Below are 23696 nucleotides of genomic sequence, written 5' to 3'. Positions count from 1 at the left end.
CCACAAAACTGGTAATGCTTGTCTAAAAAGAGAATCTCAGACACTAAAAGTGATCTGGATGAATCGGAATATGCAGATACACATCCTGTAAATCTATTGTAGATATATAATGCCCTTGCTAAACAAAAGGCAAGATAGTCCTACAGTAACCATCTTGAATGTTGGTATCCTAACATAACGATTCAATAATGATAGATCCAGAACTGGTCTGAAGGAATTGACCTTCTTTGGTACAATGAAGAGATAAAATAAAACCCCAGCCCCTGTTCCAGAACTGGAACTGGCATAAATACTCCAGCCAACTCTAGATCTGAAACACATTTCAGAAATGCTGAGCCTTGCTGTGTCAATTGGGACACGGGAAAGAAAAGAATCTCTTAGCAGGAGGCCTTAACTTGAAGCCAATTCTGTACCTTTCTGAAACAATGTTTCTGAAACCAGAGATTAAGAACGGAATTGATCCAAATTTCTTTGAAGAAAACGTAATCTGCCCCATACCAGCTGAGCTGGAATAAGGGCCGCACCTTCATAGGTACTTAGGAGCTGGCTATAGGTTTCTATAAGGCTTGGATATATTCCAAACTGGAAATAGTTTCCAAACTGATACCGCTCCTGAGGATGAAGGATCAGGCTTAGGAAAGGAACGAAATGATTATTTACCCTGGAAAGAAAGGGAAAGCAAAGTTGACTTAGAAGACATGTCAGCATTCCAAGTTTAATCCATAAAGCTTTTCTAGCTAAAATAGCTAGAGACATATACCTGACATCAACTCTAATGATATCAAAAGATGATATCACCAATAAAATTTATTAGCATGTTATAGAATAATAATAATGCTATAAAATTATGATCTGTTACTTGTTGCGCTAAAGCTTCTAACCAAAAAGTTGAAGCTGCAGCAACATCCGCTAAAAATATAGCAGGTCTAAGAAGATTACCTGAACATAAGTAAGCTTTTCTTAGAAAGGATTCAATTTTCCTATCTAAAGGATCCTTAAATGAAGTACTATCTGCCATAGGAATAGTAGTACATTAGCAGGAGTAGAGACAGCCCCATAACCTTAGGGATTTTTGTCCCAACAAACTCTAATCTGTCAGATGGCACAGGATATAATTTGCTTAAACGTCTAGAAGGAGTAAATAAATTACCCAAATTATTCCATTCCCTGGAAATTACTTCAGAAATAGCATCAGGGAGATAAAACACTTCTGAAATAACTACAGGAGATTTAAAAACCTTATTTAAACGTTTACATTTAGTATCAAGAGGACCAGAATCCTCTATTTCTAATGCAAATAACACTTCTTTAAGTAAAGAACGAATAAATTCCATCTTGAACAAATACAAAGATTTATCAGCATCAACCTCTGAGACAGAAACCTCTGAACCAGAAGAACCATTATCAGTATCAGAATGATGATGTTCATTTAAAAATTCATCTGAAAAAAAGAGAAGTTTTAAAAGACTTTTATGTATACTAGAAGGAGAAATAACAGACATAACCTTCTTAATGGATTTAAAAAATAAAATCTCTTATGTTATCAGGAACACTCTGAAAATTAGATGTTGACGGACAGCAACAGGTAATGTAACAGTACTAAAGGAAATTTTATCTGCATTAATAAGTTTGACATGACATGCAATACAAATAACAGCTGGAGAAACAGATACCAAAAGTGATAGCAGACTTAGCTTGGTAGCTCCAGCACTGTGCAGTGATTTTCCTGTAGTAACTTCTGACTCAGTTGCAACGTGGAACATCTTGCAATATGTAAAAGAAAAAACAACATATAAAGCAAAATTGATCAAATTCCTTAAATGACAGTTTCAGGAATGGGAAAAAAATGCCAGTGAACAAGCTTCTAGCAACCAGAAGCAATAAATAATGAGACTTAAATAATGTGGAGACAAAAATGACGCCCATATTTTTTAGCGCCAAAAAAGACGCCCACATTATTTGGCGCCTAAATGCTTTTGGCGCCAAAAATGACGCCACATCCGGAACGCCGACATCTTTGACGCAAAATAACGTCAAAAAATGACGCAACTTCCGGCGACACGTATGACGCCGGAAACGGAAAATAATTTTTGCGCCAAAAAAGTCCGCGCCAAGAATGACGCAATAAAATGAAGCATTTTCAGCCCCCGCGAGCCTAACAGCCCACAGGGAAAAAAGTCAAATTTTTGAGGTAAGAAAAAATATGATAATTCAATGCATAATCCCAAATATGAAACTGACTGTCTGGAAATAAGGAAAGTTGAACATTCTGAGTCAAGGCAAATAAATGTTTGAATACATATATTTAGAACTTTATAAATAAAGTGCCCAACCATAGCTTAGAGTGTCACAGAAAATAAGACTTACTTACCCCAGGACACTCATCTACATGTTTGTAGAAAGCCAAACCAGTACTGAAACGAGAATCAGTAGAGGAAATGGTAAATATAAGAGTATATCGTCGATCTGAAAAGGGAGGTAAGAGATGAATCTCTACGACCGATAACAGAGAACCTTATGAAATAGACCCCGTAGAAGGAGATCACTGCATTCAATAGGCAATACTCTCTTCACATCCCTCTGACATTCACTGCACGCTGAGAGGAAAACCGGGCTCCAACTTGCTGCGGAGCGCATATCAACGTAGAATCTAGCACAAACTTACTTCACCACCTCCCTTGGAGGCAAAGTTTGTAAAACTGATTTGTGGGTGTGGTGAGGGGTGTATTTATAGGCATTTTAAGGTTTGGGAAACTTTGCCCCTCCTGGTAGGAATGTATATCCCATACGTCACTAGCTCATGGACTCTTGTTAATTACATGAAAGAAATCTTCATTTCTAACCAATCTATTATTGTCCCCAAGAAGGGGACTCTTGTCGACGGAGACAGGGAACTTTTTTCTATGTTCACCTTCCAGCCGTGAGATCTGAGAAAGGCCAGAACGATGTCTGTGTGAGCCTTTGCCCTTGAAAGAGACGACGCTTGTATCAGAATGTCGTCCAAGTAAGGTGCCACTGCAATGCCCCTTGGTCTTAGAACCGCTAGAAGGGACCCGAGTACCTTTGTGAAAATCCTTGGAGCAGTGGCTAGCCCGAATGGAAGAGCCACAAACTGGTAATGTTTGTCCAGAAAGGCGAACCTTAGGAACTGATGATGATCTTTGTGGATAGGAATATGTAGATACGCATCCTTTAAATCCACGGTAGTCATAAATTGACCCTCCTGGATTGAGGGTAAAATCGTTCGGATAGTTTCCATTTTGAACGATGGTGCTTTGAGAAATTTGTTTAGAATCTTTAAATCCAGAATTGGTCTGAAGGTTCCCTCTTTTTTGGGAACTACAAACAGATTTGAGTAAAAACCCAGTCCTTGTTCCACAGTTGGAACTGGGTGTATCAATCCCATTTTTAACAGGTCTTCTACACAATGTAAGAATGACTGTCTCTTTATTTGGTTTGAAGATAAGTGAGACATGTGGAACCTTCCCCTTGGGGGTAGTTCCTTGAATTCCAGAAGATAACCCTGAGAAACTATTTCTAGTGCCCAGGGATCCTGAACATCTCTTGCCCAAGCCTGAGCAAAGAAAGAGAGTCTGCCCCCTACTAGATCCGGTCCCGGATCGGGGGCTGCTCCTTCATGCTGTTTTGGTAGCAGCAGCAGGCTTCTTGGCCTGTTTACCCTTGTTCCAGCCTTGAATCAGTTTCCAAGCTGGTTTGGTCTGCGAAGCATTACCTTCTTGTCTAGAAGATGCAGAGTTGGAGGCCGGTCCGTTCCTGAAATTGCGAAAGGAACGAAAATTAGACTTATTCTTGGCCTTGAAAGGCCTATCTTGTGGAAGGGCATGGCCCTTACCCCCAGTGATATCTGAGATAATCTCTTTCAACTCTGGTCCAAAAAGGGTTTTACCCTTGAAAGGGATATTAAGCAATTTTGTCTTGGAAGATACATCCGCTGACCAAGACTTTAGCCAGAGAGCTCTGCGCGCCACAATTTCAAACCCAGAATTTTTCGCCGCTAATCTAGCTAACTGCAAAGCGGCATCTAAAATAAAGGAATTAGCTAACTTAAGTGCTGTGTATTCTGTCCATAACCTCCTCATACGGAGTCTCTCTATTGAGCGACTTTTCTAGTTCCTCGAACCAGAACCACGCTGCTGTAGTGACAGGAACAATGCACGAAATAGGTTGCAGGAGGTAACTTTGCTGAACAAAAATCTTTTTAAGCAAACCCTCCAATTTTTTATCCATAGGATCTTTGAAAGCACAATTATCCTCGATAGGAATAGTAGTGCGCTTGTTTAGTGTAGAAACTGCCCCCTCGACCTTAGGGACTGTCTGCCATAAGTCCTTTCTGGGGTCGACCATAGGAAATAATTTCTTAAATATAGGAGGGGGAACAAAAGGTATGCCGGGCTTCTCCCACTCCTTGTTCACTATGTCCGCCACCCGCTTGGGTATAGGAAAAGCGTCGGGGTGCACCGGAACCTCTAGGAACTTGTCCATCTTACACAATTTTTCTGGAATGACCAGGTTGTCACAATCATCCAGAGTAGATAACACCTCCTTAAGCAGTGCGCGGAGATGTTTTAACTTAAATTTAAATGTCACAACATCAGGTTCTGCCTGTTGAGAAATTCTACCTGAATCTGAAATTTCCCCATCTGACAAAACCTCCCTCATGGCCCCTTCAGAATGGTGTGAGGGTATGACAGAGCAATTATCATCAGCGCCCTCCTGCTCTACAGTGTTTAAAACAGAGCAATCGCGCTTTCTCTGAAATGCAGGCATTTTGGATAAAAAATTAGCTATGGAGTTATCCATTACTGTCGCCAATTGTTGCATAGTAACCAGCATTGGCGAGCTAGAAGTACTAGGAGTTTCCTGCGTGGGCAAAACTGGTGTAGACACAGAGTGAGATGAAGTAGAACTATGTTTACTCTCTTCTTCTGATGAATCATCTTGGGCAACTTTACTATTTGTGGCAATACTGTCCTTACTTTGTTTGGACGCTATGGCAGGGGGAGACACACTGGCTTCCATACATACAGAACATAGCTTATCTGAAGGTACAGACATGTTAAACAGGCTTAAACTTGTCCAAAAAACACAAAAAACGTTTTAAATTAAAAACGTTACTGTCTCTTTAAATTTTAAACAGGGCACACTTTATTACTGAATATGTGAAAAACAATGAAGGAATTGTTCAAATTTTACCAAATTTTCACCACAGTGTCTTAAAGCATTCAAAGCATTGCATTTCAGAGCTTTAACCCTTACAATGAAGAAACCTGGAGCCGGTTACAGTTTTAACCCCTCTACAGTCCCAGCTACAGCCTTTGCTGCGACTTTACCAAACCCAGGGGGGAATACGATACCAAATGAAGCCTTCTAGGAACCTTTTCAACTACTTTCAGATCCACACACATGCAGCTGCATGTCCTGCTCTCAAAAGTAACTGCGCAGTAATGGCGCGAAAATGAGGCTCAGCCTACTACAGTGAAGGCCCTTCCTGACTGAAAAGGTGTCTAAACCAGTGCCTGACGTTAAAAAACGTTCCCCAAAGTTTATAAGTGTGAAAATCAACCTCAATCTGTATAAAATGCCCAAATAAAGCAATCGATCTTGCCCATAAAGTGTCTACCAGCTTTATAGCCCATATTAAGCCCTTTATTCTGTTTGAGACTAAGAAAATGGCTTACCGGTCCCCATGAGGGGAAATGACAGCCTTCCAGCATTACACAGTCTTGTTAGAAATATGGCTAGTCATACCTTAAGCAGAAAAGTCTGCTAACTGTTTCCCCCAACTGAAGTTATTTCATCTCAACAGTCCTATGTGGAAACAGCAAACGATTTTAGTTACTGCTGCTAAAATCATATTCCTCTCACAAACAGAACTCTTCATCTTTTTCTGTTTCAGAGTAAATAGTACATACCAGCACTATTTTAAAATAACAAACTCTTGATAGTAGAATAAAAAACTACAACTAAACACCACATACTCTTAACCATCTCCGTGGAGATGTTGCCTGTGCAACGGCAAAGAGAATGACTGGGGTGGGCGGAGCCTAGGAGGGACTATATGGACAGCTTTTGCTGTACTCTTTGCCATTTCCTGTTGGGGAAGAGATATTCCCACAAGTTATGGATGATGCCGTGGACCGGACACACCAATGTTGGAGAAAGTGTTGTTTTTTTCATTCCACCCTTTAAAAAAAAAAAAAACTAACCATTTTGCAAGAAAAACGTAAAAACATTAGAGGGCCATTATACACTCATTTTTTCTTTGCATAAATATTTTGTAGATGATCTATTTATAAAGCCCATAAAGTTTTTTTTAAAAAAAATGTATAGTTTTGTTTATTTTTAAATAACATTGCTCTGATTTTCAGACTCCTAACCAAGCCCCAAAGTTTTATGAGAATACCGTCAGCTACCTACTTCAGCTTGCTCCTGTTTGTGTAAAGGGTCTTTTCATATGCAAAAGAAGGGGGAGGGGGGAGTGTCTTATTTCCCACTTGCAGTGGGCTTTCCAACTACCTTTTCAACAGAGCTAAACTGAGAGCTTCTAAGTACGTTTTTAAACCATTTTATACTGGTTTTTTATAGCAGTATCTGTGCATCTTATTCTTTATAGTAGTGTCTATTACATGCAGTTATATGAAAATGAGTGTATACTGTCCCTTTAAGTGTATATTGCTGTGAATTTAAAGGGACAATCTAATTGAAAACTGGTATTATTTAAACAGATAATATCTTTAGTATCCATTCTCCAATTTTGCACAACTAACACTACTATATTAATATACTTTGTATAACCATTATCGTTCTCCATGGGAAGGAGCAGAATGTTATCTATAAGGCACACACAAACTAGCACTGTCTTGCTGTTGTGCAAGATTTAAAAAGCAATGAGATTAGAGGCGGCCTACTGGGGCTTAGAAACAGGCAAACTTAGAGGTTATAAAGTATATTAATATAACAATGTTGGTTTTGCAAAGCTGGAGAATGGGTAATAAAGTCATTATCTATCTTTGTAAGCAATAAAAAAGATAGAGTGCACTGTCCCTTTAACTACTAGGCCTACCTCATCCAGCTAGATTTTGAGTCATTTGTGGCATCAATGTAAAAATAAGATCCACTGTCACGCACCTGGAAAAAAAAAAAAAAGAATTAGAAAGATACAATAACAGAATTTATGTTTACCTGATAAATTTCTTTCTCCAACGGTGTGTCCGGTCCACGGCTTCATCCTTACTTGTGGGATATTCTCTTCCCCTACAGGAAATGGCAAAGAGAGCACACAGTAAGAGCTATCCATATAGCCCCCCCTCTGGCTCCGCCCCCCAGTCATTCGACCGACGGTTAGGAGAAAAAGGAGAAACTATAGGGTGCCGTGGTGACTAGTGTATAAAGAAAGAAATTTTTCAAACCTGATTAAAAACCAGGGCGGGCCGTGGACCGGACACACCGTTGGAGAAAGAAATTTATCAGGTGAACATAAATTCTGTTTTCTCCAACATTGGTGTGTCCGGTCCACGGCTTCATCCTTACTTGTGGGAACCAATACCAAAGCTTTAGGACACGGATGAAGGGAGGGAGCAAACCAGGTTACCTAAACGGAAGGCACCACGGCTTGCAAAACCTTTCTCCCAAAAATAGCCTCCGAAGAAGCATAAGTATCGAATTTGTAAAATTTGGCAAAAGTATGCCGAGAAGACCAAATCACTGCCTTACAGATCTGATCAACAGAAGTCTCGTTCTTGAAGGCCCATGTGGAAGCCACAGCTCTAGTAGAATGAGCTGTAATTCGTTCAGGATGCTGCCGTCCGGCAGTCTCATAAGCCAATCGGATGATGCTTTTCAGCCAAAAAGAAAGAGAGGTAGCAGTAGCTTTCTGCCCTCTCCTCTTACCAGAATACACAACAAACAAGGATGATGTCTGTCTGAAATCCTTTGTTGCTTCTAAATAGAACTTTAAAGCACGGACCACATCTAGATTGTGTAACAAACGTTCCTTCTTTGAAACTGGATTCGGACACAGAGAAGGAACAACAATTTCCTGGTTAATATTCCTGTTAGAAACGACCTTTGGAAGAAAACCAGGCTTGGTACGTAAAACTACCTTATCTGTATGGAAAATCAGATAGGGAGAAGTACACTGCAAAGCAGATAATTCAGAAACTCTTCTAGCAGAAGAAATAGCAACCAAAAACAGAACTTTCCAAGATAGTAACTTAATATCTATGGAATGCATGGGTTCAAAAGGAACCCCCTGAAGAACTGAAAGAACTAAGTTTAGACTCCATGGAGGAGTCATAGGTCTATAGACAGGCTTGATCCTGACTAACGCCTGTACAAACGCCTGTATATCTGGCACGGCTGCCAGACGTTTGTGCAACAAAACCGACAGAGCAGATATCTGTCCTTTTAGAGAACTAGCTGACAAACCTTTATCCAAGCCCTCTTGGAGAAAGGAAAGTATCCTTGGAATTTTAATTTTACTCCAAGAGTAACCCTTGGATCTGCACCAACACATATATTTTTGCCATATCTTATGGTAAATTTTCCTAGTCACAGGCTTTCTGGCCTGAACCAGAGTATCTATAACCGAGTCAGAAAACCCACGCTTAGATAGAATCAAGCGTTCAATTTCCAAGCAGTCAGTTGGAGAGAGACTAGATTTGGATGTTCGAATGGACCTTGTACTAGAAGATCCTGCCTCAAAGGTAGCTTCCATGGTGGAGCCGATGACATATTCACCAGGTCTGCATACCAAGTCCTGCGTGGCCACGCAGGAGCTATTAGAATCACCAAGGCCTGCTCCTGTTTGATCCTGGCTACAAGCCTGGGAAGGAGAGGGAACGGTGGAAACACATAAGCTAGGTTGAACGACCAAGGCGCCACTAATGCAACCACCAGTGTCGCCTTGGGATCCCTGGATCTGGACCCGTATCAAGGAACCTTGGAGTTCTGGCGAGACGCCATCAGATCCATATCTGGAATGCCAAAGCGCTCTGCGCGCCACTATTGCAAAACCTGAATTTTTCGCCGCTAACTTAGCCAATTGGAAAGCGGCATCCAAAATAAAGGAATTAGCCAACTTTAGTGCGTGAATTCTGTCCATGACTTCATCATATGGAGTCTCTTTTTGGAGCGAATTTTCTAGTTCCTCGAACCAAAAATACGCTGCCGTAGTGACAGGAATAATGCACGAGATTGGTTGAAGAAGGAAACCTTGCTGAACAAATATCTTTTTTAGCAATCCTTCCAATTTTTTATCCATAGGATCTTTGAAAGCGCAACTGTCCTCAATAGGAATAGTTGTGCGCTTAGCTAACGTTGAAACTGCCCCCTCAACCTTAGGAACCGTTTGCCATGCGTCCCTTCTGGGGTCGACAATGGGGAACATTTTCTTGAAAATAGGAGGTGGAACAAAAAGGTATACCTGGCTTTTCCCACTCCTTAGTCACTATGTCCGCCACCCGCTTGGGTATCGGAAAAGCATCAGCGTGCACTGGGACCTCTAAGAATTTGTCCATCTTGCACAATTTCTCTGGAATTACCAAAGAATCACAGTCATCAAGAGTAGTTAGGACCTCCTTAAGCAGGGCGCGGAGATGTTCTAACTTAAATTTAAATGTTACGATATCAGTGTCTGCCTGCTGAGAAACTTTTCCTGAATCAGAAACTTCCCCCTCAGACAGACCCTCCCTCACTGCCAATTCAGATTGATGTGAGGGTATAACTGATAAATTGTCCTCAGCGCCAACCTGCTCATCTTCTGTATTTAAAACTGAGCAATCACGCTTTCTAGGGTAGGATGGCAGTTTGGATAATAGATTTGCTATAGAATTATCCATTACTGCAGTTAATTGCTGCATAGTAACCAGCATTGGCGCGCTAGATGAACTAGGTATCGCTTGCGCTGGCAAAACTGGTGTTGACACAGAAGGAGAGGATGATGAACTATCCCCACTACCTTCATTAGAAGAATCATCTTGGGCAATCTTATTAAATGTGACAGTACTGTCCTTACTTTGTTTGGACGCTATGACACAATTTGCACATACATTAATAGGGGGAACCACCTTGGCTTCCATACACACAGAACATAAGCTATCTGAAGGTATAGACATGTTAGACAGAATTTGGCAGGCTAATAATGCAATAAAAGCGTTTTTAAAGAAAAGCGTTACCGTCCCTTTAAATAATAAACAAGCACACTTTATTTCTGATAGTTTGAAAAACTATGAAGGCAATGTCCGATTTTTACAAAATTTGCACTCTAAATGCCATCTAAATATGATATAAAACAATCGATTTAGCCCACAATAGTGTCAACCAGTATAGAGCCCATTTATAAGCCTTAATCTGTTATGAGTCTAAGAAAATGGCTTACTTATCCCTTAAGGGAAAACTGGCAGTCTTCTAGCATTAACATGTCGTTAGAAATATGACTGATCATACCTGAAGCAGATAAGCCTGCAAACTGTTCCCCCCAACTGAAGTTCTCTGGTTTCAACAGCCCTGCGTGGGAACAGCAATGGATTTTAGTTACTACTGCTAAAATCATATTCCTCTTTAACAGAAATCTTCTTCATTTTCTGTTGTAGAGTAAATAGTACAAACCGGCACTATTTTAAAATAACAAACTCTTGATAGAAGAAATAAAAAACTACAACTAACACCACATACTCTTTACCATCCCCGTGGAGATGCTACTTGTTCAGAGCGGCAAAGAGAATGACTGGGGGGCGGAGCCAGAGGGGGGGCTATATGGACAGCTCTTGCTGTGTGCTCTCTTTGCCATTTCCTGTAGGGGAAGAGAATATCCCACAAGTAAGGATGAAGCCGTGGACCGGACACACCGTTGGAGAAAATATAATCTTTACCTATATATTTGACTGCACCTAGGAGTCTGTCTTATGAAGGATCTTAACTGTTGCTTTTGGAAATGTTAGGTCATTGTTCTGAAGACGCCATGCAAAGCTCTCTAAAAAAAGTTACAACTTCAAATAAAAGTGCAGTAGTTTACTTCTCCATTTCCATCTTTTATATGTTAAAGGGACAGTCAAGTCCAAAAAAAAAAAAACGTTAATGATTCAAATAGGGCATGTAATTTTAAACAACTTTCCAATTTACTTTTATCACCAATTTTGCTTTGTTCTTTTAGCATTTTTAGTTGAAAGCTAAACCTAGGAGGTTCATATGCTAATTTCTTAGACCTTGAAGGCCCCCTCTAATCTGAAAACATTTTGACAGTTTTTCACCACTAGAGGGAGTTAGTTCATGTATTTCATATAGATAATAATGAGCTCACGCACGTGAAGTTACCAAGGAGTGAGCACTGATTGGCTAAAATGCAAGTCTGTCAAAAGAACTGAAATAAGGGGGCAGTTTTCAGAGGCTTATATACAAGGTAATCGCAGAGGTAAAAAGTGTATTTTTATACTTATGTTGGTTATGCAAAACAGGGGAATGGGTAATAAAGGAATTATCTATCTTTTTAAACAACAAAAATTCTGGTGTTGACTGTCCCTTTAACATATTGTAAACATTGATATATTTTGTCAAAAACATCAAAAGATGAAACTCACTTTACAGTATGCTGCATTCTGCAAACATGTATAAGTTTTCTATGGTTTGGGTGATTGAACCTTTAATGCCAATGGTTACAATTTATTCCATTTAAAATGAACAAAAAAGATGGGGTCTCAGGCAACCAAAGCTGCTCTTACCGCCCAAGAGTATACAGTGCACTGATTCCTCTCGACTATGATTTCTCCTTCATATGGGCCAAAGATGCAGCCACGTGGAATGACGGGGATTGTACACCATATCCCAAATCCCCCCTGGGGTCTCTCTTTGACAACCAGCCCTTCAGGTAAGGAGAGCAGAGCTCGCGATGGTACATTTTCTGGGACAGGTGTGTCCAAGATAAATGTTGGAGCCCCATGTTGAGGACAGGAGTCTCTGAAGTACAAGCGACAATCTTCACAAACTGAAACATAATGCAGAAAAATTAGGCAAAGCATTTAAAGTAGAACTAGTAAACTACACAAAGGATGTACCAGCCACCATCTGCAATTTTAAAAAAGGTATTCCATTCTCTCACTATAAAATAAGACTTTTTTTCCTCATCGGTAGTGATGGAAACTGTAATCGTTATGCAGTTGGCTTTGTTGCTTAATATGTAACACAAAACAACACAACAGAAAACGCAAAGATGATCCGCTTACATAGCAACTCATCCTCCAGCTGAGCACAGGCCTCCTCTGCAACCTGCATCATTTGACTGATGTCCAGGCACCTGTACAAAAACAAATGATGAATAATGTACTTAGTCTTTATAATCGAATGCGTAGTGTGAAACAAATGATAATCATGTCAAGGACACATATCAAATGCTTATTAATAACAGACAAATCTGTCGGAATCTTTCGAACATTATGTAGAGCAGTAAAACACCTGTAACCAATTAAAATGATTTGATACAAGAATAATGTGCATAAAGACTCGGAGAGAGGAAAATGATTCAGGTGATTCACTATCTATTATACCCTGTTTTGTGATTTAAGTGCCCTGTCACTGGCTACAGGTGACACACCCAGATATATAAAAAGCAAAAATATAGCTGAGCACACAACTCACTATAAAATCATAGAATGTTATTTAAACCTTAAAATATATGGAGATGGTTTTACATAACAAAGCTTCAGCTTTGATGACTTTTGCATCAATATGGTGCTTGATGGCCTTTCCAAGGCTAAATGTCATGTTCTAGCATAGAAACGTTGCATTACTTTTGCTAGTTTATATAGGCTTAGGTCAGTGAGCCAACCAAGACAGCCAAGTTGCACGTAGACGCCAACCACAGTAACGTATACAGCTCCTAAACAGGACTGTTAATGTGTTAAACATATAGGTAATTTAGAGTCCCTAATGCACATATATGCATGTATTGTATATCATTTTATTAAAGGGGCATAAAACCCAAAAATGTTTTTTTGCTATTCAGACAAAGCATACAAATTAAAAACAAAGTTTTCAGTTTACTTCTATTAACAAATGTGCTTTCTTCCCATGGTATTTGATTTGTTTATGTTAATTTTGTTTAGTTAAAGGGACACTGAACGCAATTTTTTTTCTTTCATAATTCTGATAGAGCATGCAATTTTAAGCAACGTCTTATCTTTGGTTCAGCACCTCGGTACAGCTTGCTAATTGGTGGCTAAATGTACCCACCAATCAGCCAGCCTATCCAGGGTTCTGAACCAAAAATGGGCTGGCTCGTAAGCTTCCATTCCTGCCTTTTCAAATAAAGATAGCAAGAGAATGAAGAAAAACTAATAATAGACGTAAATTAGAAAGTTGCTTAAAATTGCATACTCTATATAAATCATGAAAGAAACATTTGGGGTTAGAATCACTTTAAGGGACAGTAACGTCAAATTAAACTTTGACGTTACTGTCCCTTAAAGTGATACTAACCCCAAATTTTTCTTTCATGATTTATATAGAGCATGCAATTTTAAGCAACTTTCTAATTTACGCCTATTATTAGTTTTTCTTCGTTCTCTTGCTATCTTTACTTGAAAAGGCAGGAATGTAAGCTTACGAGCCAGCCCATTTTTGGTTCAGAACCCTGGACAGGGTTCTGAACCAAAATATGCATTGTCCTCTTTGTATCCTTTGTTGAAGAGTAAACCTAGGTAAGCTCAGGAGGAGCAATGCACTACTAGGACCTAGCTGAACACATCAAGTGAGCAAATGAAAAGAGGCATGTATGAGCAGCCACCAATCACCAGTCAGCTCTCACTGCTGCTCCTGAGCCTACCCAGGAATGCTCTTCAACAAAGGATACCAAGAAACCAAAACAAATTTTATAATTGAAGCTGGAAAGTTTATTCAAATCAAATGTTCCATCCATATTATTAAAATTAAATGCTGACTTTACTATCCCTTTAGTAGATGTATATAATAGTTTTTAAGCTGGGTGTTATGGTATAGCCTCAGAGGAATCAGTGGCAGCTATTAATTTAAGAGACAGAGCCTGTATAGGATGGTGGTAACTCAAATTTGGTGGAGTAACTTGATCTTTCGATGGATGTTGCCTATATTATCACTTGTTTACTTTTTACATGCTACCCAGAAACTATATTTCTCAGCTGTCGGCAGTGAAATGCAGGTGAAAACACATTGATGTTTATAAAGGTCATAGGGTCCTTAGAGCAAAGTATAGAGAGAGAGAGATAGAGAGAGAGAGAAAATAACTCATTGTGAAGCTCATTAACAAATCTAGACAAGCCAGAAGGCTTGTTTTTCCCACAGAAAACCTCTGGAATACATTATTTACAATGCAGCAAAGGATTCTGGGTAAGAGATGTAAATTAGGTTCACAATGACACACCTTTTTACTTCGGCCTGCTTTTCAGCAGATTCCCTTAACGCCAAGTATTGCTGTTCACACAGCTTATAGACTTAGCTAGGGTTAAAGAAGGTGATTTAAAACTATCCCAGGACAGACTGTTTCGTAGTCGTTGCTACTCATCAGCTGGGAGAAAGTTTAAATCACTGCTACACACACACACACACATACATACATACATACAGTATAAACGAAATGTATGCTTACCTGATAGATTTATTTATTTCTTGACACGGCGAGTCCACAGATCATCTCTAATTACTATTGGGAATATCACTCCTGGCCTGCAGGAGGATGCAAAGAGCACCACAGCAAAGCTGATAAATATCACCTCCCTTCCCTCCAACCCCAGTCATTCGACCAAAGGTAAAAGAGAGAAAGGAAGTAACAAGGTGCAGAGGTGTCTGAGGTTTACAACACAAAAAAAATCTGTCTAAATAAACAGGGTGGGCCGGGGAATCACATTGTCAAGAAATAAATAAATTTATCAGGTAAGCATAAATTTTGTTTTCTTTCTAATGACACGGTAAGTCCACGGATCATCTCTAATTACTATTGGGAATCAATACCCAAGCTAGAGGACACAGATGATAAGGGAGGGACAATACAGGGAACCTAAACGGGAGGCACCACTGCTTGAAGAACCTTTCTCCCAAAAGAAGCCTTAGCTGAGGCAAAAGTATCAAATTTATAGAATTTTGAAAAAGTGTGTAGAGAGGACCTAGTTGCAGCCTTGCAAATCTGTTCCACAGAAGCTTCATTTTTGAATGCCCAGGAAGAGGAAACGAGCCGTGACTCTCTCAGGAGGCTGCTGTCCAGCAGTTTCATAGGCCAAGCGAATTAAACTCTTCAGCCACAAAGAAAGAGAAGTAGCCTTAGCTTTCTGACCCTTATGTTTCCCAGAGAAAACAACAGAGCCGAAGACTGGCAAATATCCTTAGTCGCCTGTAGATTGTACTTTAAGGCACGCACCACATCTAGGTTGTGCAGCAGACGCTCCTTATGAGAAGAAGGGTTAGGACACAAAGAAGGAACAACAATTTCTTAAATAATGATTCTATCCAAAACCACCTTAGGAAGGAAACCAAACTTAGTACGCAGGACTACCTTATGAGAATGAAAAATAAGGTAAGGGAATTCACACTGCAACGCCGAGAGTTCTGTGACTCTGCAAGCAGAAGAAATTGCAACAAGAAACAAAACTTTCCAAGATAACATCTTAACATCTAAGGAATGCACAGGCTCAAACACAGCCTGTTGAAGAACTCTAAGAACAAGATTAAGACTCCAAGGAGGAGTAACCGGTTAGAACACAGGCCTAATTCTGACCAAGGCCTGATAGAACGATTGTACGTCTGGTACATCCGCCAGACGTTTATGTAACAAAATAGACAAGGCAGATATTTGACCCTTCAAGGTTCTTGCCGATAAACCCTTCTCCAAACCCTACTGGAGAAAAGACAGAATTCTAGGAAACTCTACCCCAAGAGTAGTTTCTGGATTCACACCAATACCGGTATTTACGCCAGACTTTATGGAATTTTCCTGGTTACAGGGTTACAATCCTGAATCAAAGTCTCAATAACCGACTCCAAAAACCTGTGCTTAGATAGAAATAAGCGTTCAATCTCCAAGCAGTCAGCTTCAGAGAAACGAGATGTGGATGAAGGAAGGGCCCTTGAAGTAGAAGGTCCTTCCTCAATGGAAGTCTCCAAGGTGGAAGAGATGACATTTCCACTAGATCTGCATACCAAATCCTGCGAGGCCAAGCCGGAGCAATGAGGATGACCGACAACCTCTCCTGTTTGATTCGAACAATGACCCAAGGAAGAAGAGCGAATGGAGGAAAAAGGTATGCTAAACTGAAGTTCCAAGGGACCGCCAGAGCATCTATCAGTACAGCCTGAGGATCCCTCGACCTCGGGAGCTTGGCATTCTGTTGAGATGCCATGAGAGCCAGCTCTGGCTGTCCCCACTAGAGAATTAAGTTTGAAAACACCTCCAGGTGGCGTTCCCACTCCCCCAGGTGAAAAGTCTGTCTGCTCAGAAAATTTGCTTCCCAATTGTCCACTCCTGGAATGTGGATCGCAGATAGACAGCAGTTGTGGGTCTCTACCCACTGAATAATCTTGGTTACCTCTGTCATGGCCAAGGAACTCCGAGTTCCTCCCTGATAGTTGATGTAAGCCACTGAGATTATGTTGTCCGACTGGAACCTGATGAACTGGACTGAAGCTAACTGAGGCCAGGTCAGAAGAGCATTAAAGATTGCCCTCAGCTCTAGGATGTTTATGGATAGAACAGACTCCTCCCGAGTCCAAGTCCCCTGAGTCTTTAGAGAGCCTTAGACTGCTCTCCATCCCAGCAGGCTGGCGTCCGTCATTACAATTACCCAGGTGGGTCTGCAAAAGCAGGTTCCCTAGGAGAGATGATTCTGAGATAACCACCAAGGAAAAGAATCTCTTATTGCCTTATCCAGAAGAATTTGCGGAGACAGGTCTGCAAAATCCCTGTTCCACTGCCTGAGCATGCATAGCTGCAGAGGTCTGAGATGGAACCTGGCAAACGGAATGATGTCCATGGCAGCTACCATCAGACCGATCACCTCCATACACTGAGCCACTGACGGCTGAGGAGAGGACTGAAGGGCCAGACAAGAGTTGAAGATCTTTGATTTTCTGACCTCTGTTAGAAAAATTTTCATTGAAAGGGAATCTATTATGGTTCCCAAGAACACTACCCTTGTAGCTGGAATTAAGGAACTCTTTCCCAAATTCACCTTCCATACGTGAGAACGCAGGAAAGATAACATCTGTGTGGGAGTTCACCTCTTGAAAGGATGGTGTCTGAACCAGAATCTCGTACAGGTAAGGCGCCACTGCAATGCCCCGAAACCAGAGCACCGCCAACAGGGAACCCAGAATCTTTGAAAAAATTCTGGGAGCCGTGGCAAGGCCGAATGGAAGAGTCACAACCTGGAAGTGTTTGTCTAGAAACGCGAAACTCAGAAACCTGTAATGATCCCTGTGGATGGGGACATGCAGGTACGCGTCCTTTAAATCTACTGTTGTCATGAATTGACCCTCTTAAACCAAGGGAAGAATGGAGCGAATAGTTTCCATCTTGAAGGACAGCACTCTGAGAAATTTGTTTAGAATCTTGAGGTCCAAAATTGCTCTGAAAGTTCCCTCCTTTTTGGGAACCATGAACAGATTGGAGTAAAATCCCAGACCCTGTTCCAGTCTTGGAACTGGCACTATCACTCCCAGATCGGAAAGGTCTCGGACACAGCATAAGAACGCCTCTCTTTTTATCTGGTCTACAGATAATCGTGAGAACAGAAACCTGCCCCTGGTAAGAAAGGTCTTGAACTCTAGTTTGTATCCCTGGGACACAATGTCCACCGCCCAGAGATCCTGAATGTCCCGGACCCAGGCTTAGGCGAAGAAGGAAAGTTTGCCCCCCACAAGATCCGGTCCCGGGTCGGGGGCAGGTCCTTCGTGCTGACTTTGAGTCATTAACAGGCTTCTTATATTGCTTCCCCTTGCTCCAAGGCTGGTTGGTCCTTCAGGAAGGCTTGGACTGATCTTGCTTGGCAGAGGGAGACCCTTACCCTTGAAGTTCCGGAAGTAACGAAAGTTACTCTGACGTCCCTTCTGCTTATTCCTCTTATCCTGAGGGAGGAAATTACCCATTCCTCCTGAAATGTCAGAAATAATTTCAGCCAATCCTGGCCCAAACAAGGTCTTACCCTTCTAGGGAATCGCCAACAGTTTAGACTTAGACTAAATATCCGCAAACCAGGACTTTAACCATAAGGCTCTGCGGGCCAGGCTAGCAAAACCTGAAATCTTAGCTCCCAACTTAATAACCTGTAGAGAAGCACCCGGAATTGGCCAACTTAAGGGCCTTGATCCTATCCTGGATTTCTTCAAGAGGAGTGTCCGTCTGAATAGAATCAGACAGCGCATCAAACCAGTATGCCGCTGCGCTGGTGACAATAGCAATACACACCGCAGGTTGCCACTGCAAACCTGGTGTACATACATTTTTTTAAGCAACCCCTCCAACTTCTTATCCATAAGATCCTTAAAGGAACAGATATCCTCTATGGGAATAGTAGTTCTCTTAGCCAAAGTGGAAATTGCCCCTTCCACCTTAGGTACCGTCTGCCAAGACTCCTTGATAGAGTCAGCAATAGGAAACATCTTCTTAAAAATTGGGGATAGAGAAAAATGGATACCCGGTCTCTCCCATTCCCTAGCAATAATCTCTGTGGCCCGGTCTGGTACCGGGAACACCTCCACCATGGAAGGTACATCAAAATACGTGTTAAGTTTACTAGACTTCTTAGGATTGAGTCGGCGTGTCGGATAGTGTCGGAGTTGTCCAAGTTAGCCAAAACCTTCTTAAGTAACAAACGGAGGTGCTCCAGTTTAAATCTAAATTATACCACTTCAGCATCAGAAGAAGGAGTTACACTGTCTGAGTCTGAGATTTCCCCCTCAGACGCCACCGAAGTATCCTCCACCTCAGATTTCTAGGAAGGAACATTCTGAATAGCCACGACTGAGTCGGAAACCTTACTCCCTAAATCCTTAGATTTCCTCTTGCGCTTTCCCTGCAGCATGGGAAAGGCATACAGCGCATCAGTTACTGCAGCAGACATAAGGGTAGCGATGCCTTGCAATGAAACTCCAACCAGAGTTTGTGAGGAAGTGCAGGGCACTGCATGTGTGGACAATAAAATTTGGGACATTTGAGGAGAAAGCTGCGGCATATCTTGAACATTTGCCGGAGACCCCTGAACAGCATCCTCCTTAGAAAATGCTGGCTCAGATTCAAAAAGTTTATCCCTGTAATTCAATGTTCTCTCAATACATGAGGAACAGAAAGGGATTAGTGGTTTCACATTAGCATTAAAACATAAAGCACAAGTCCCATTCTGCAGGGCCTCTTGGTCCATCTTTACTCAAAAATTAACCAAATGAAAAATAAAATACTTTTATTTGTCTCTAAACATGTCACAAAAAACAGTACTGTCCCTTCAAATTTTAAACGGTAACTTTTCTATTGTGTCACAAAAAAACTCTTATAACACCCCTGGCAGCCCCTACACCTCAGCCAGCCCTGCTGAGGTGTCTACCTGTCCTGCAGACCACCGGAGAAAAGAACTGTTCCCTCAGTAACAGAATATCCAGACTCAACAGAACTGCTCCGCACTGTATCCGGAAACCGCTTAGCTAGAAAAGTGGAACCGCAACTAGAAAGGACACCTCCGGACTCTGGAAATGAATAGGGAGGAAAAAGCGTGAAAATTCTTTGCCTCTTCTAGCACAGACCCGCCCACTGTGGGTGTCACCACCAGAACCTCCCGGCCATCATTCAATGTGAAATAAAAGCTGCAGAAAGTAAAAAAGTAGATTTATGCTTACCTGATAAATTGATTTCTTCAACGATATGACGAGTCCACAAATTTCATCCTTGTGGGATTTATCCTCCTGCTAACAGGAAGTGGCAAAGAGCACCACAGCAGAGCATAGCTCCTCCCTCCTGTCCACCCCCAGTCATTCGACCGAAGTTAGGAAGAGAAAGGAAAAGCTAAAGGTGCAGAGGTGACTGAAGTTTACAAAAATATATATAACTTAAATCTGTCTTAAAATAACAGGGTGGGCTGGGAATCGTCATATCGTAGAAGAAATCAATTTATCAGGTAAGCATAAATTTACTTTTCTTCTACAAGATATGACGAGTCCACAGATTTCATCCTTACTTGTGGGATACAATACCAAAGCTATAGGAAACGGATAAAATGGAGTGAACAAGACAAGAACCTAAACAGAAGGCACCACTGCTTGAAGAACCTTTCTCCCAAAACCAGCCTCAGAAGAAGCAAAAGTATCAAATTTGGAAAATTTGGAAAAAGTGTGAAGAGACGACCAAGTCGCAGCCTTGCAAATCTGTTCAACAGAAGCATCATTTTTAATTGCCCATGAGGAAGCCACAGCCCTAGTAGAATGAGCCGTAATTCTTTCAGGAGGCTGCTGTCCAGCAGTCTCATATGCCAGACGGATGATACTCTTCAGCCAAAAAGAAAGAGGTAGCCGTAGCTTTCTGACCCCTACGCTTTCCAGAAAAGACAATAAATAATGAAGATGATTGACGGAAATCCTTAGATGCCTGCAAGTAAAACTTCAGGGCACAGACCACGTCCAAGTTATGCAACAGACGCTCCTTCTTAGAAGAAGGATTAGGACATAAAGAAGGAACAACAATTTCCTGATTAATATTCTTATTTGAAACAACTTTAGGAAGGAACCCAGGTTTGGTACGTAAAACCACCTTAACCGAATGGAAGATAAGATAAGGCGAGTCACATTTTAACGCTGAAAGCTCAGAAACTCTACGAGCAGAAGAAATAGCAACCAAAAACAAAACTTTCCAAGATAACAAATTAATATCTATGGAATGCATGGGTTCAAACGGAACCCCCTGAAGAACACTAAGAACTAAATTCAAACTCCAAGGTGGAGCAATTGGTCTAAACACAGGCTTAATTCTGGTTAGAGCCTGACAAAAAGACTGAACGTCTGGAACATCTGCCAAACGTTTGTGAAGCAAAATTGACAAAGCAGAAATTTGTCCCTTTAAGGAACTTGCTGATAAGCCCTTTCTCCAATCCTTCCTGGAGAAAAGACAGAATCCTAGGAATCCTAACCTTACTCCATGAGTAGCCTTTGGATTCACACCAAAAAAGATATTTACGCCATATCTTATGATAGATCTTTCTAGTGACAGGCTTACGTGCCTGAATCAACGTATCAATGACCGCATCAGAGAATCCCCGCTTAGATAAAATCAAGCGTTCAATCTCCAAGCAGTCAGCTGCAGAGAAATTAGATTTGGATGTTGGAAAGGACCTTGAATGAGAAGGTCCTGTCTCAATGGGAGTTTCCACAGAGGCAGAGAGGACATGTCCACTAGATCTGCATACCAAGTCCTGCGTGGCCACGCAGGCGCAATTAGAATTACTGAAGCTCTCTCCTGTTTGATCCGAGCAATCACCCGAGGAAGGAGAGGAAACGGTGGAAACACATAAGCCAGTTTGAACGCCCAAGGCACTGCCAAGGCATCTATTAGTTTGGCCTGAGGATCTCTCGACCTGGAGCCGTATCTTGGCAGCTTGGCATTCTGTCGAGACGCCATCAGATCCAACTCCGGTTTGCCCCATTGAAGAATCAGTGAGACAAATACTTCCGGATGGAGTTCCCACTCCCCTGGATGAAAAGCCTGTCGGCTTAAATAATCCGCTTCCCAGTTGTCCACTCCTGGGATGTAGATTGCTGACATAACAAGAGTGGGTCTCCGCCCATTGAATTATCTTGGATACTTCTGACATCGCTAAGGAACTCCTCGTTCCTCCCTGATGATTGATGTAAGCCACAGTCGTGATGTTGTCCGACTGGAACCTGATGAATTTGGCCGAAGCCAACTGAGGCCACACCTGAAGCGCATTGAATATTGCACTCAATTCCAGAATATTGATTGGAAGTAGAGCCTCCAACTGAGTCCATACACCCTGAGCTTTCAGGGAATTCCAGACTGCACTCCAGCCTAGTAGACTGGCGTCCGTTGTCACTATCACCCATGAGGGTCTGCGGAAACACGTCCCCTGGGACAGATGATCCGGCGACAACCACCAAAGAAGAGAGTTTCTGGTCTCTGGATCCAGATTTATCAGAGGAGACAAATTTGTATAGTCCCCATTCCACTGTCCCGAGCATGCACAGTTGCAGTGGTCCGAGATGAAACCGAGCAAATGGAATAATGTCCATTGCTGCCACCATCAATCCAATTACCTCCATACACTGAGCCACTGATGGCCATGGATTGGACTGCAGGGCTCAACAAGTATTTAGAATTTTTTACTTTCTGACCCCCGTCAGAAAAATCTTCATTGCTATAGAATCTATCAGAGTTCCCAGGAAGGGAACCCTTGTCTGAGGGATTAGTGAACTCTTTTCTAGATTCACTTTCCAACCGTGAGTTCTCAGAAAGGACAACACTGTGTCTGTGTGAGACTTTGTTAGATGATAAGTCGACGCCTGAATCAAGATATCATCCAGATAAGACGCCACTGCTATGCCCCGCGGCCTGAGAACCGCCAGAAGGGACCCTAGAACCTTTGTGAAGATCCTGGGTGCTGTGGCCAACCCAAAGGGAAGAGCCACAAACTGAAAATGTTTGTCCAGGAAGGCAAACCTGAGGTATTGATGATGATCCTTGTGAATAGGAATATGAAGGTATGCATGCTTCAAGTCCACGGTAGTCATAAATTGACCCTCCTGGATCATTGGTAAAATTGTTCGGATAGTTTCCATCTTGAAAGATGGGACTGAGAAACTTGTTAAGACTCTTGAGATCTAAAATGGGTCTGAAAGTTTCCTCTTTTTTGGGAACCACGAAGAGATTTGAGTAAAATCCCTGCCCCTGTTCCAGTCTTGGAACGGGACAAATTACTCCCATAGTAGAGAGGTCTTTTACACAATGTAAGAATGCCTCTCTTTTTATCTGGTCTACAGACAATCTTGAAAGAAGAAATCTCCCCCTTGGGAGAAATTCTTTGAATTCCAGTTGATACCCGTTGGTCACAATTTCCAATGACCAGGGGTCCTGAACATCTCTTGCCCAAGCCTGGGCAAAGAGAGAAAGTCTGCCCCCTACTAGATCCAGACCCGGATCGGGGGGCCGCCCCTTCATGCTGTCTTGGTAGCAGCAGCGGGCTTCTTGGGTTGTTTACCCTTGTTCCAAGCCTGGTTGGGTCTCCAGACGGACTTGGCCTGAGCAAAATTCCCTTCCTGCATTGTGGAGGAAGGGGAAGAAGAGGGTACTCCTTTAAAGTTCCGAAAGGAACGAAAATTATTTTGTTTACCTCTATTCTTAACAGACCTATCCTGAGGTAGAGCATGACCTTTACCTCCAGTAATGTCAGAAATGATTTCCTTCAACTCAGGCCCGAATAGGGTCTTACCCTTGAAAGGAATAGCCAAGAGCTTTGATTTAGATGACACATCAGCAGACCACGATTTTAACCATAACGCTCTTCTCGCTAAAATAGCAAATCCTGCATTTTTAGCCGCCAATTTATCAATTTAAAAGGCGGCATATGTGATAAAAGAATTAGCTAGCTTGAGAGCCTTAATTCTATCTAAAATATCTTCTAAGGGGGTCTCAACTTTAAGAGACTCTTCCAAGGCATCAAACCAGA

General features: G+C 41.7%; 1 protein-coding gene across 1 annotated transcript in view; it reads right to left on the bottom strand.

Annotated features, from left to right (window-relative positions):
• The window catches only part of LOC128638726 (E3 SUMO-protein ligase ZBED1-like), a 94534-nt gene that overhangs the window by 38701 nt on the left and 32137 nt on the right, over window positions 1-23696 (bottom strand). The window contains exons 2-4 of the mRNA XM_053690859.1: window positions 12240-12310; window positions 11739-12001; window positions 7085-7149 (exon numbers count right to left, since the gene is read on the bottom strand). Of these exons, the coding sequence (XP_053546834.1) occupies window positions 7085-7149; window positions 11739-12001; window positions 12240-12291 (380 nt within the window). The 5' untranslated portion in view covers window positions 12292-12310. The remainder of the gene's footprint in view (window positions 1-7084; window positions 7150-11738; window positions 12002-12239; window positions 12311-23696) is intronic.

The sequence above is a fragment of the Bombina bombina genome, chromosome 8 (assembly GCF_027579735.1).
Source record: "Bombina bombina isolate aBomBom1 chromosome 8, aBomBom1.pri, whole genome shotgun sequence".
Lineage (NCBI taxonomy): Eukaryota > Metazoa > Chordata > Amphibia > Anura > Bombinatoridae > Bombina > Bombina bombina.
Note: the sequence above shows the minus strand (reverse complement) of the source record. Positions and strands in the feature narration are given on the sequence as shown.